The sequence below is a fragment of the Anomaloglossus baeobatrachus genome, chromosome 2 (genome assembly GCF_048569485.1).
Source record: "Anomaloglossus baeobatrachus isolate aAnoBae1 chromosome 2, aAnoBae1.hap1, whole genome shotgun sequence".
In the NCBI taxonomy this organism is placed as follows: domain Eukaryota; kingdom Metazoa; phylum Chordata; class Amphibia; order Anura; family Aromobatidae; genus Anomaloglossus; species Anomaloglossus baeobatrachus.
In genome coordinates, this window is record NC_134354.1 from 731,466,556 (window position 1) to 731,481,610 (window position 15,055).

General features: G+C 44.6%; 1 protein-coding gene across 1 annotated transcript in view; it reads left to right on the forward strand.

The window, feature by feature from the left end:
* Nucleotides 1-15,055, forward strand: part of ATP8A2 (ATPase phospholipid transporting 8A2) — a 1,156,459-nt gene that overhangs the window by 792,537 nt on the left and 348,867 nt on the right. Inside the window, exons 29-30 of the mRNA XM_075337374.1 lie at nt 2,375-2,497; nt 10,072-10,150. Coding sequence (XP_075193489.1) covers nt 2,375-2,497; nt 10,072-10,150 — 202 coding nt within the window. The remainder of the gene's footprint in view (nt 1-2,374; nt 2,498-10,071; nt 10,151-15,055) is intronic.

Sequence of the window (15,055 nt, forward strand, 5' to 3'; positions counted from 1 at the left end):
AATCTATCAGCAGGTTTTTGCTATGTAATCTAAGGACAGCATGCTGTAGGGGTTAAAAAACATAAATCAACTATGCCTCTCTTATCAGGCTGTGTGCTGGTGTTTAAACTAAAGCTTTATCACTTGGTGATTTATTGCTATGACTAGCTGGCTTGTGCCATGTTGTGTGATATGCCCCATTCTGTGATTGACTCCTCACAGTCAATGTCCAATCTCTATAGAGAGCCTGGTGTGGGCAGAGGCAGCTCTCTGGGCTCAACTACATGATTTAGGGTTCGGATTCCCGATTGACTTGCATTAGGTTTTTATTTGTGACGAATACTGGAATAGTACTTTGGGATTCAGTACAAATAATCCAAACATGAATAGTTACTATTCGCCCATCACTAATCATGAATAATGCAAGAAACAGACTGGTACAGGAGGAGAGAGGACCCTGCCCGCGAGGGCTTACAGTATGCAGGGGATGGGTGAGGATACAGTAGGTGAGGGTAGAGATGGTCGTGCGGTGATACAGTGGACTGAGGGTTATTGTAAGTTGTAGGCTTGTTGGAAGAGGTGGGTCTTCAGATTCCTATTGAAGGTTTCCACTGCAGGTGAGAGTCTGATATGTTGGGGTAGAGAGTTCCAGAGTATGGGGGAGGCACGGGAGAAATCTTGTATGCGATTGTGGAAAGAAGAGATGAGAGGAGAGTAGAAAAGGAGATCTTGTGAGGATCGGAGGTTGTGTGCAGGTAGGTACCGGGAGACTAAGTCACAGATGTAGGGAGGAGACAGGTTGGGGATGGCTTTGTACGTCATGATTGGGGTTTTGGACTGGAGTCCTTGCGTGATACCTGCATTTGCGACATCGTCAGTGCTCCTCTTCTCCTGATATGGAAGTGATCAGTGTCGGACAGGCAGATGTAGCTGATTTGCTTTCGGAAATGCATGTGGAAAATCTGCAGCAGAATGCGTTAGCAGCATAGATTAATTTTTTTTTTACATCTAAAGTTTTTTGCATGGAAATAGAAGTTATAGATTTCAAAAATCTGCAGCATGTAAAATAATTCTGCAAAGAAAAATTATGACAGATGTTACCCTTTGTGGGAAATCGAGAAAAAATCTTTAGCAAAATCTGCGTGTAACATTTGTGGATTTTATCAGAGATAAGCTACAGTACTTTTTTTTTTTATGGAATCTTCAGCAATTTTGGGCAAATCCACCATGTGTGCATATAGCCTTTTTTTAATATTTTGCTCTTTTTTTTTTTGTTTGTGGAATCTGCAGCAAATTTCCCTTGGGTAAATCTCCTTGGTGTTCATATAACTATAAGTTTTCACATTACCCAGGTAAGCTAGGGTTAGATTGCGACATGTCGCAGGGCATTGAGATTTCAGCATTACGTTGCTATATCGCATCTTGTGATTTCCTATGATGTCACATTGTAACCTAAAACCAACAGCGGCTGCAGCACAGAGTCACAAATGTTTCCAAAGGTGTTGGATCTTCTGTTTCCAAAAGGAAGTTGTACACAACTCAGTTGCCATAGACTTAAATGCAAATCTTATATAAGTGCGACTTGCTTGCAACTTTTCTGCAATTTGGCTATTTTCTACGGCAAAATTGAAGCTCTAAAATAAGTTTTTGACAACAAGTTGTAGACAAGTTGCACAGATATTTGTGGACACAGGACTTGTCTGAGAATTGCTTTCTTGTGACATCCCCAGCAAATGTTGTCAAGGAAAAGGGAAGATGGCGACCCCTGACCAAACCTACTGCTGGTCCCTGGGGTCCCTCACCACCCTAGATAGGTTCGGCACCTATGCGCTGAGCTAGATACCTGACCCAAGGTATCCCTAGTGTTGGGTGCTAAGTAGGGAATGGATGGGATGAGTTCTTAGTCAATGCCACTGAACACTATAGATGACACAAGGAGGACATAGAGGGAAAATGCATGAACTACTTATTTACAGGTAGAACACAGGTAGAAGTTCAGTAACGTTTTCAGCAATGATACCACAGAGGAGTACAAGCCACCTGCTTTCAACCAGAGCTAGAATTAACTGAATAATATCACCAGCACCAGTCCAGGCAATAAGGGAGTATTTAAGCACCAAGGTAATACTGATGATCAGCAGCTGAGTGGAAAGCGAGCTTCTGCTGGGTCCAAAAAGGGGGAAAGATGAATCCAGCAGGAAAGCTACCTATACCAATGAATAGTGACAGCAGGAACAATGGAAAGTCAGGGAAACAGCCAAATGCTGTGACCTTCTATGGCCAGAAACCACATGATCCTTCGAAATGTAATCCATTAACACCCTCTCCAGGTCTTTTCACCCCTTTTTCCATTATTTTATCACCTCTGCAATGGTTATCGTTCTTCTCTTGACAGATTTTCACTGCCTTACCCCCTTTCACACTGGGAATCTTTGAACGTTCCTGCAGCCAAGATAGCATGTTAAGATTTCCTCAGCTCTACAAGATTACACAGAATGCAGATGGATTCAACACAAGGGTAAGTGTAAGTTTGTGGGCTGAATCATTACTCTTATTACAGGGCGAGAGTGTATCTGCTGCAGGGGAATGTTAGTTTTTAGTATTAAAAATTTGATTAAAGAAAATGAATAAAAAATTAATGATCAATAAAAATAAAAAAAAAAATGCTTAGTATTATTTGAAATCCCAAAACATATAGTGACGACCAAAAGTTTTGCATTTTTTTTTTAAAGTGTGATTACTTCTGTCTGGTTGTTGCCATTTTCCTTGTAATGAATTGAAATGCATGAAGTTGTCATCATACAAGACATTCATTTTCTCCAAAATGCTTTTGAATATCGGTCTGGTCATTTAATTATGGAAAACTGACTGCGAAAAGAGTTGCATATCCTCTTTATTGATCATCACATAGAGAGAAATTCATTCTTTGCAATGCCATAACTTAGTACTTTGTAGCATAACCTCTTGCTCTAATTACTGCATCACCCACCGCCGGGCATTAAAGCCACTCAGGTATCCAAGATATATTGAGGGATCTTGCTCCATTCTATTTGCAAATCTGCAAACAAATCACCTTTATTGTTCTGGATACCGGCTCCGACTGGTCACCTGAACTCATCCCAAGTGTGATCTATAGGGTGTAAATCAGGTGATTGGTTTGGGCCATTGCAACAGGTGAACATTTTTCTTTGCTAACCAGTTTTTTACTAAATTGGATGTGTGCTTAGGATCATTGTCCTGTTGGAATTTCCAGCCTCTTTGGTTTTACCATGTGGCAACATTAAATTCTTCAATATATCCTTGTACATGGTAGCATTCATATGTCCATCAATTCTATGCAGATGGCCAATGACAGATGCAGAAAAGCAGCCCCAAACCATGACAGTGCCACCACCATGTTTTACTCTAGGTGTTTGGTGTCTTACATCGTTACGTTTTCCTATTGGGTGGTATATATAGTGCGGCCACCACTATCAAACAGATTGAACTTGGATTCATCTGACCAAAATACCTTAGACCGATCTGTCTCTTTCCGTTGTCTCTGTTCTTTAGCAAACTCAGGTCGGACCTTCCGGTTATTTGCAAAGGTGAGAGGCTTCTTGACTGAACCTCGTGCATTCACCCCTACTGCTCTTAGCCGTCACACCACAGTTTGGCGACTCACTTTGACCCCATGTTCTTTGTTCATTTTGTGCAAAATCTGTACAGCACTTTTATGGACATCAGATACAGACTTTATCTTAAAGACATTGTGACCTACTTTTACACTGATCGCCAATCCTTAGGACAAGTCATCAATGTCTGATCGGCCGGGGGTCTGACACCCGACAACCCCAGCTGTTCTCGGTCCCGTTGGCGGCAGCTGGAAATGCTCTGTTCTGGAGCTTCTCCGTCTTCTGATAGTGGCCATAGCTAGGTACTGCACATTCGCCTTCCATTTATATCAATACTGGGCAGAAGGCAGCTTTGGAACTGAGCATTTCTGACCACAGGCTGCCGCCACCGACACGTCTAGAACTAATCATTCGGAGTGCTGGGTGTCTGCCCCGGACGATCAGACATTGATGATCTATCCTAAGGTTAGGCCATCAATGTAAAAGTAGTGGCCAACCCCTTTAATAAGCTGACACCCATCGCCCCTGATGAAGCTGTATTAGCGACACGCGTCGGGCCAGGTTCTCCTTCCTTTATCATTGGTTAAGTAATTACCATAGCAGGAATTGTCTCTATACTGAGTAATGGGCCTTGCTGCTTTACAGAGCAGACTACTAGGTCACTAGGTTGTTTAGGTTTGGTATGATTGCTCTATTTTGAGTTACAGCATTTAACTAATGTTTGATCTAAAAGATTGTTTGTTTTTTCTATATCGTTTAAACTGAAATCCTGTGGATCGCTATGGTAATATTAATCTAATAATTGTTATCTTTAGTAAGATTTTTTGACTTAAATTGGGTTTCATATGCTGTTTTGGTGTTTTTAACTTATGTGCACCTTGTTGTATTTTGTATATGTCCCTTTTAAAAATTTGATACACAAATAAAATATATCACATTTTCCAAAAAAATATTTCTGGAGTGAGTGCCCTCTCCAGGTCAAGCGTCTTTTTCTTCTTAATTAAACCCCTTTAATAACGTGATCAACTTTGGAGGAAGTTTTCCGTGGCTGTCCGCTTCTAGGTTTGTCAGCTGTTCCAGAACCTTCTTTGTCTTTCTTTCTTGTGACACTTGACTCCGAGAACAGTTGAATTCCATAGACACCTTATTTTGGTTTTTGCCTGACTTCACTCTCAGAATAATAAGCTTCCTGACATCTGGTGATAAATTTGGCATAGTCTTGGCCATGTTTTATCTGAAAAACACACAAACAAGAAAAACAAATTTATTTTTTTTTAGCCAAAATTAAACTACCCATGGCAAAATATGCAAAAACATTTGGCCCAGCAAATGTGGAAAACTAACATATAAAGGGATAAAACAATGTCAAACTCAATTGCCATCCTTAGAGCTGACAACCATTTGCTTCCATTTTATTAAAATCACCAGGAAAATGGCAGCACAACAACCAGACAGAAGTAATCATAGTATCATAGTTTTTTTAAGTTTTTGAAGGGAGACTCTAAGTCCATCTAGTTCAACCCGTAGCCTAACATGTTCATCCAGAGGAAGGCAAAAAAAATCAGATTTTAAATCAGACTTTAAAAAAAAAACAATTTTGGTCGTTATTGTACATCCAGGATGATGCACAACAGAGAATTGAAACTTCTTAAAGCCTCTCTTAGGCTAGGAACGCACTTTGCGTTTTTACCTGCGTTTTAGGTGCTTTTTAGGTCCGTTTTGGGAAGGACCTTTTTCTTGCCATAAGGCATGCGTTTTGATTTTCCAGCAAAGTCTATGGAAAAATTGGATTTTCCAACCCCACTTTGCGTTTCTAAATGCTGCGTTTAATTTGCATATTTTGTGGCAAAAACCATGTGTTCAAAGAAGCAATATGTCAGTTGTTTTTGCCATTTTGGGTTTCATAGTTTCATAGTTTCATAGTTTTTAAGGTTGAAGGGAGACTCTAAGTCCATCTAGTTCAACCCGTAGCCTAACATGTTGATCCAGAGGAAGGCAAAAAAACCCCAATGTGTCAAATAAGCTCCAATGGGGAAAAAAAATTCCTTCCTGACTCCACATACGGCAATCAGACTAGTTCCCTGGATCAACACCCTGTCATAAAATCCAATATACATAACTGGTAATATTATATTTTTCAATTAATGCGATCAGGCTCTGCTTAAATTTTACTTGTGAATCCCTCAATACAACATCATACGGCAGAGAGCTCCATAGTCTCACTGCTCGTACAGTAAAGAATCCTCATCTGTGATTATGATTAAACATTCTTTCCTCAAGACGTAGCGGATGCCCCCGTGTTCCAGTCGCAGGCCTAGGTGTAAAGAGATCTTTGGAAAGGTCTCTGTACTGTCCCCTCATATATTTATACATTGTGATTAGATCCCCCTAAGCCTTTGTTTTTCCTAACTAACTAACCCCAAGTTTAATAACCTGTCTTGGTATTGCAGCCCACCCATTCCTCTAATAATCTTGGTCGCTCTTCTATCTACCTGTAAGATTATGCTATTTATAACCTTCTATACTTTTGCTAACAAGAAATGCATCCATTCCTCTCTTAAATTCATTCAGTGAGTTGGCCATCACCACTTCCTCAGGAAGAGAGTTCCAGAGCCTCACTGCTCTTACCGTGAAGAACCCTCTTCTATGCTGATGTAGGAATTTTCTTTCCTCCAATCGAAAAGAATGCCCCCTTGTTCTTGTCATAGTCCTTGGTACAAACAGATCATGGGAGAGATCTCTATATGGCCCTCTGATATATTTGTACATATTTATTAGGTCTCCCCTAAGTCTTCTCTTTTCTAGAGTAAATAGACCTAATTTTGATAACCTTTCCGTGTATTGTAATGCACCCATTCCATTTATTATTTTAGTAGCCCGCCTCTGAACCCTTTCAAGTTCAGTAATGTCTTTCTTCAGCACCGGCGCCCAAAATTGCACACAATACTCCAAGTGTGGTCTGACTAGTGATTTGTACAGAGGGAGAATGATGTTTTCATCTCGTGCCCCCAGACCTCTTCTAATGCATCCCATCACCCTATTTGCTTTGGTGGCTGCTGCCTGACACTGGGCACTCCAATTTAGATTCTTATTCACTAAGATGCCTAAGTCTTTTTCCATGTCTGATTTCCCCAGCAGTTTCCCATTTAGTAAGTAATCGTAGCATCTGTTTCTCCTTCCCATGTGCATAACCTTACACTTATCTGTGTTAAACCTCATTTGCCATTTTTCAGCCCAATTCTCCAATTTACTCAAGTCCATCTGTAGTTGCAAACTGTCCTCCTTTGTGTTAACTACCTTACATAGTTTTGTATCATCTGCAAATACTGATATTTTACTCTGTAAACCATCCACCAGATCATTAATAAATATATTAAATAGTAGGGTGCGTTTTTGCTAACATTGGAGTCAATGAGAAATGGCAAAAACCAAGATTCCTTCAAATTCCTGCGTTTTACCTGCTTTTTTCAGTGCAGAAAACATGTGTTTTGGACTACCAAAACGCATGCTTTTTGATCAATAAAATAATGATTTCATAAGTCCCTTTACACACACACATAGTCTGACAATTTAAATTAAGGAAAATAATACTTTATTGCAATTTTTCCATAAAATATCATATTACCGCAATAATTTAATGAACATAATTTAATTTCATGATTTTTTTTATGATTATAAATTTGATTTTTTTTTTTTACCATTTTTTCTAAGATTTTGACTATTTAAACTTTATTAAGCAGTGTCTTTATGTTCAAAACGCAACTATCAGAACGCAGGTAAAAACGCAGATAAAAAGCGCTGAAAACGCATCAAATACGCGGCAAAAACGCATGCGTTTTCAGCGCTAAATTTCAGAAAAAGGCAACTTTGGTCAAATCAATTAAGCCCAAAATGTGCGTTCTAAACTGTAAGTAGGTGAACGCAAAGTGCGTTCCTAGCCTAAGGCCGCTTTCACACTTGCGTTGCGTCGTGTGACGGATGCAACGGATGCGCTGCATATACTGGCACAACAGATGCAATGGATCGTACAAAATAACGCAATCCGTTATAGTTTTTTTTTCCTTGACTTTACACATCTGGGCATGCGCAGGTGTAAAGACGGTTGCGTTAACGGAATCCGTCAAATGATGGATTCTAACAGAATACGTCACCATAGGCATCCATTATAAAAACAACGGACGCCGGCGGAATCCTGCAGGTTGCGTTTTTTTACACTCCGCCAAGCGCAGAAAAACGCTACATGCAGTGTTCCATCCACCAGGCGGATGCAACGCAGCGTCAGCTGACGGATGCAACGTAAGGCCATCCATTGCTATCCATAGCTAATAGAAGTCTATGAGGAAGAAAACGGTTTCCTGCAATGGTTACCATAATTCCTGAAGGTGGCGGATAGCAACAGATGTCGTTCAACGCAAGTGTGAAAGTGTCCTAAGACATAAGGTTTTTTTCTGTGCTAGAAAAAAATGGACTGTTTTTCATGAGTGTGCTGGATCCAATGTTCATCCATTCTTGGTCCTTGTGTCAGTTTTGAGGTGATGGAGCCACGCCAACACTCGTCATACATCCAGTTTAGCAATTCAAAAAACTGCAGAAAAAAGGTCCAGTTTGTGTTTTGTTAGGAAAAGTCCCTGCACCAATTGAAATTTATCATGAATTTGTATTCAGATATAATCCTGACATTATGATCTATCCATGTCTGTGGGAATGTAATATTATTTTGTCCTGAGCTGGTTGTTTTTTGCTGTTGTAGTAGTACTTAGAGTCCACTGCTGGATAACGCCTTCTTCAATGCTAAAATTAGCTGGGTAAAATAAAAAATAAACTTATACTCACCTTTCAAACCAATGCCATACCAGTGATATTGTCATTGTTATGACATTATGTCATGTGGCTGCTGCAGCCAATCAGTAGCTGCTGCAGCCAATCAATGTCCGCTTTTCGGTTGCTGACTTCCTTGTTCCATCAGATAGAAGAATAAAGGCTGCTAACATGCCATGTCACCGCTTCAAAATACCGGGTTTAGGGTAATTGCGCATGATCAGAAATCCCCGCACTTCCGGTCATGTGTACTAAGGTGTATGCGTCCCAGCTTCAGAGAGGTCTAGTGCACATGACTGGAAGTGCGGGGACTTCTGATCATGTGCACTGGTCCTAAACCTGGTGTTCTGAAGCGGTGAGAACAGACACAGGTACCTGTGTCACCACTGATGACTCTGGGCAATGGGCATTGAATAGCATGTTAGCACGCCCCTGTGGGAGTGCTACCATGCTAAGAGGGCAGAATGAACTAACGCCCTTGCGACTAGTCCCTGCGCTCATTAGCATATCATAAAAGATCTTAAGAAATACTTTTTCTAACGATCTCTTTATCTGATACTAGATACAGGGACAATTAGGCAGGTATTAGCACCTGCTTGTGGCTCTGGGTGCATATTGCACCTGACAGGTTCCCTTTCACACTGTTAAAAGAAAAAATTGAAACTCTATCATTGCCATCTTCCAGTCACTGCACCTCCCCCAAAACGCAATAACAAGTGATCACTATACAATGTGTACCCCAAAATTGTCCCAATAAAAACATAAGCTTACCGCACTAAAGACAAGCCCTCACACCGCCCCATCGACACAAAGATAAGAATTATAGTTATCAAAAAATGGCAAAAGAGCAAAAAAAGTTTCTTACAAAATTCAGATTTTTTTTAACTACTAAAATCTGACAAAAATTAAAATTGTTGGTATCATTGTAATCATACTTTTCTGAAGAATCATATTTCCATTATTACTGTATGCTGAATGCAGTAAAAAAGAAACCCAAAAGAACAATAATGGGTTTTTCGTTCTGCGTTTCAGTATATTATACGGTAAAATGGAAGGTGTCATTCAAAAGTACAAGTAGTCCCACCTAAAACGAAGACATAATAGGGCTATGTCAAATTTGAGGTGACAGTGAAAAGTAGTGCCTGTGCTGTTTAGTATCATTGATGAAATGAGTGAGGTGAATGAAATGGTGTCATTCAAAAGTACAAGTTGTCCCAAATTGTGAAATGGTGAGGTGAATAAAATGTGTCATTCAAAAGTACAAGTTGTCCCACCTAAAAGGAAGACGTAATAGGGCTATGTCAATTTTGAGGTGACAGGGAAAAGTAGTGCCTGTGCTGTTTGGTATCATGGTGTGTACCACACTGAACATAGAGCAAAAAAAGTGATGTTTCCTGGAACTCTGAGAAGAAAAAACAAAAGCGCAAATACATAAATGTCCCCGTCAAAAATGTGTTAAGGACATTTCTAATGTTGGTTTCTGCTGTAAAATGGTTTCTCAGGCGTGAATGATAAAATGGAACATAAAATCTGTAATATTTTTATCGTCTTTCTCTGGAAACAGTAAAACCTTGTGGCGGAGTAATGTAACAGTGGAGAACCCGTGAGGTCTCCGGCAGGTGTTAGACTTTAGTGATATCATTGTTTTCTGTTGTTTTAGGTCTTCTGGGGTCACTGTATCAACGCCTTGGTCCACTCTCTTATTCTCTTCTGGTTCCCGCTGAAAATGATGGAGCATGGTAACTATTTTATCACTACAGCTATTGGGACACAAGACTGAATTCTTGCCAACTGTGTTTGTGGATTTTATTAGCAGAAATAAGTAAAAGAAACCAAGGTTACGGGAGGTTGCAGTCATTGTCTGTGATTGACAGGTCATTACGCTACTTTTTTACCAGTTCTCTGACTCATCAATCACTCACCAGCACTGTCTTACATTTAACTTTTTGCACTTTGTTGACTTTTGGTACTTTCTTAGCTTTTTACTGTCGGGAAACTTTCCCTTCTCCTATTATTGAGGACGCTCCTTCCTGGGAAGAATGGAAGCAATGTTATTATAACCTTGTAAAAGAGCAAATTGTATAATGAGTCCGTCTCAGAAACTCACAAAATGACCTAATCTGAGGATAACTGGGGCATAAAATATATAGTTATGGACAGTATATTTTTAGGCATATTTGTGAAATAACATATATATATATATATAATGTGTGTGTGTTTTTTTATTTTTTACAATTATGATAAATCTTGGAGATTTGTTTTATTTATTTTTTTTATATTCCTGTGCTGTAGATCGTAACTCTGAAGATATATTGTAGTAGATGATTTCTAATTCCTGTAGTATAGGGTCTGGTCTATTACGGTGACAGCCTGTCACAAACCACCGGGGGGGTCACTCAGAAGTCCCCCGCGCTGGCTACCAGTACGTCACAATCGGGGGGTAACAAGTGGGGTCACCCCTCCTTTATACCTCCCGACCGACAGACAGAGCACGTGACGCGCTCTCTAGCGCCCCTCTTATAGTCAGGCCAATTATGGAATTGCCCGACAATAAGCAAGGAGGCCGCTATACTACTTATGCCGATTATTGAAGGGTCCCCGGTGAGAGTAAGGTATATATTCCCCCGACCTCCGCGGGCGGAATATATAATATCTTCCCGAGTCTCACTGGCCTCCCCACAATAATCCTTGGCACAACTCGCTGCCACCAACCGCTTCACGGTAACTATTAGCCGAACACACAGACGTGGGATTCAAGATCGAGATAACAGAACAGCCCAAGATTAATTATATAATTTAATCAGCCTAAAGCACACTAGAACTACAATATATACAATAGGGAATCTACAGAATATACATATGTCAGAGTACAGTTACAATCAAAGCATGGGTTACAAACAGGCATACACAGTTCCAGCAGTTACCTTGTTGCGTCTGGCCACAGGGGGGCGCTGTAGACCAGGTTTCTAGGATTCTTCCCACAGATGTTTCCCAACCAGGCCCCCGAGCAGAAGAACACTGGAAAATGGCCGAAGTAGGGTTATCAACCTGGGCAGATCCAGGTCCCCTCCTACCTTAGTGACCTCACAGGGAAGCACTGCCACTCCCCCTGCATGGATCAGAATTATCCAGCAAAGGGGATATTGGCCATAACTTTGCCTGGGAGCGTCGTAGGCAGACGCCAATGCTCTCATTGTGACAGTTATGAATTTAGCTACAGAACGAGGGGACTCATGACCTGTCTACGAGTTCCCATATGGCTGATATCACGCCTGGGGTATTTCCCAAGCTCCCCCTTCCATAAAAAAGGTGTGCCAGCATCGTCCGCCTGCGCAAACACCATTTTTATGGTTGCCATATTTATCGGAGATATGGCTTGCGAGATATGAACCATTTTTTACTGGAGTCGTTCTGTCTGGCTACTTCCAAGCCTTGCTAATGAGATACAACTCTTGTTACAGGGTGACGGCAGGGAGTCATCCTGGGTCCATTGTCCTCACATCATCTCATCTCCATATCAGAGGAGATGGCTGTTGGAGGTGTAAGTGGGATGTGACACCTTCACAGATGCTGGACATTTGAGCACAAGAAGGGAGGGGGGCACTGCCAGGGAGTGATGAGAGCAATTATGACTTCTAGTCATAATTCCTCTTCATATCCCAGGATTTACCTCACACCTCCCCCCTTTTGAGGGCGCTAGGGGGCAGCACACTCCGGTGTTCCCCCGTGCGCCCGTCCGCGACCTCTCCTTGTCGGGACAGCCCGTCTGCGTTACCGTGGTCACGGCCCCTTTTGTGGCGAATGGTGAAGTCGTATTGCTGGAGCGCAAGGCTCCATCGCAACAATCGCCCATTCGTCCCAGAGACGGTGTGCAACCAGCTGAGGGGATTGTGGTCCGTCTCCACGATGAAGTGGCGCCCGTATAGATAGGGTTGCAGACGCTGCAGGGCCCACACTATGGCCAGGCACTCCTTCTCCATTGTAGAATAGGCCACTTCCCTTGGTAACAGCTTCCTGCTCAGGTACAAGACTGGGTGCTCTTGGCTCGCAGAGTCCACCTGGCTGAGCACCGCACCGAGGCCGAAGTCACTGGCGTCGGTCTGTACTACAAACGGCCGCGTGAAGTCGGCTGCCTGTAGCACGGGCGGGCTGGACAGGGCGTCCTTTAGGGCCCGGAAGGCTGTCTCGCAGTCCATTGTCCAATCGACTGCAGAGGGCAGCTTCTTCTTGGTGAGGTCCGTCAAGGGCTTTGCCAGGCTACTATAGCATGGAACAAACCTCCTATAGTACCCAGCGGTCCCCAAGAAGGACATCACCTGCTTCTTGGTCCTGGGGGTGGGCCAGGATGCGATGGCCTCCACTTTCTCAGGCTCGGGCTTCAGCGTTCCCCCACCTACCCGGTGACCGAGGTACTGGACCTCGCTCATGGCCAGCTGACACTTTCCCGGCTTGATGGTCAAACCTGCCCGGTGGATCCGCCTGAGCACCTGTGCTAGATGCTCTAGGTGGTCCTCCCAGGTGGGACTGAAGACGGCAATGTCATCCAGGTACGCGGCCGCGTACCCTTCAAGTCCCTTGAGCAGGGTGTTGACCATCCGCTGGAAAGTGGCAGGGGCATTCCTCATCCCGAATGGCATCACCGTGGACTCGTACAGTCCAAATGGGGTAATAAAGGCAGAGCGTTCCCTGGCCTTGCGAGTCAGGGGGATCTGCCAATATCCCCGGCTCAGGTCCATGATGGTCAGGTACTGAGCCCCGGCCAACTGATCGAGCAGGTCATCGATGCGTGGCATTGGGTACGCATCGGCGACCGTGACAGCATTGAGCCCCCTGTAGTCCACGCAGAACCGAGTGGTTCGGTCCTTCTTAGGGACGAGGACTACAGGCGAGGCCCAAGCGCTGTTGGATGCCTGGATCACCCCCAGCTCCAGCATCTCGTCAATCTCCTGGCGCATGTGTTGCTGCACCTCCAGGGAGACCCGATATGCTGAACGCCGGATCGGGGGATGATCCCCAGTGTCCACGTGATGGACAGCCAAGTCAGTCCTTCCGGGCTGGTTGGTAAACAACCCCCGGAAGGGGTGTAGGGTGGCCCACAGCTGGGACCGTTGGTCCTCCAAGAGCTGGTGGCCAACCTCCACATCCTCAATGGATCCGCCTGCCCTAACCTGGGCTAGCATATCCAAGAGGGTTTCCGCTTCTCCCTCCTCGGGCAGGTTGCACACGGGGAGCGCACATGCCTCCCGCTCATGATGTGCCTTCATCATGTTCACATGGAAGGGCTTCCGCCTTCCACGGGCAGGGTCCAGGGTGACCAGGTACGTCACAGGGTTGAGCTGCTGGTACACGAGGTATGGGCCTTCCCAGGCTGCCTGAAGCTTGTCCTGTGGTACGGGGACCAGTACCCACACCTTTTGACCCACTTGGTAGGTCCTCTCACAAGCGTTCTGGTCGTACCAACGCTTCTGATCGGCCTGGGCTTGAGCCATATTGTCGTGTACCAGTTGCGTCAAGGCCTGCATTTTGTCCCGGAAGCGCATGACATACTCGATGACCGACACTCCAGGGGTGGCCAAATCCCCTTCCCAAGCCTCTTTCACCAGAGCCAGGGGGCCCCGCACACGTCGCCCGTACAGGAGCTCAAACGGTGAGAATCCTGTTGAGGCCTGTGGAACCTCCCGGTAAGCAAATAACAGGTGTGGGAGATACCGCTCCCAGTCACGCCCATGGGAGTCGACCAACATCTTAAGCATCTGCTTTAAGGTGCCATTGAACCGCTCGCACAGGCCATTAGTCTGTGGATGGTACGGGCTGGCCACCAGATGTCGCACCTGGACTTGCTTACAGAGGGCCTCCATCAGCTGGGACATGAATTGGGTCCCCCGGTCAGTGAGCATTTCCTGGGGAAAACCCACTCGGGAGAAAATCTCCAGCAATGCGGTGGCCACCTTGTCAGCCCGAATGGACGACAAGGCCACTGCTTCTGGGTACCGGGTGGCATAGTCCACTACCGTCAGTATGAAGCGTTTCCCGGAGCTGCTGGGGATGGCCAGCGGGCCGACCAGATCCACAGCCACCCTCCTGAAAGGCTCATCGATGATTGGCAGAGATACTAGTGGGGCTTTGGGGTGTGGCCCCGCCTTCCCCACTCTCTGACAGGTTTCACACGAACGGCAGTAGGCAGCCACATCGGCCCCCATTTTTGGCCAGTAGAAATGCTGGTTTAACCTGGCCTTGGTCTTAGCGATCCCTAGGTGTCCGGCCATCGGAATCTCATGTGCGATCCGCAACAACTCCGTCCGGAACGGATAGGGTACCACCAACTGTCGGTCCCTGGGCCACGCCTCCGGTGAACCCTGCTGGACCGTGGCCCGGTACAGCCGTCCTTGGTCCCAGACCACTCGCTCCGGGTCCGAGTCCGAGGGAGGCTGTGCCGCCTGCTCCTTTAGAGCTTTCAGGCTGTCGTCAGCTTCTAACGCTGCCTGAAACCCCTGACCAGATGTGGCCAGAATCGACGAGACTGTCACATCTTCGGTCAGTACCCCGGGACCTGTGTCCTGGCCTCCACCTGACTCGGCTGCCACTTGGTCAGAAGGGGAAGAGCTATCGGACCTCCGGGAGGCCCCTTGGCTTCCAGCACTCCC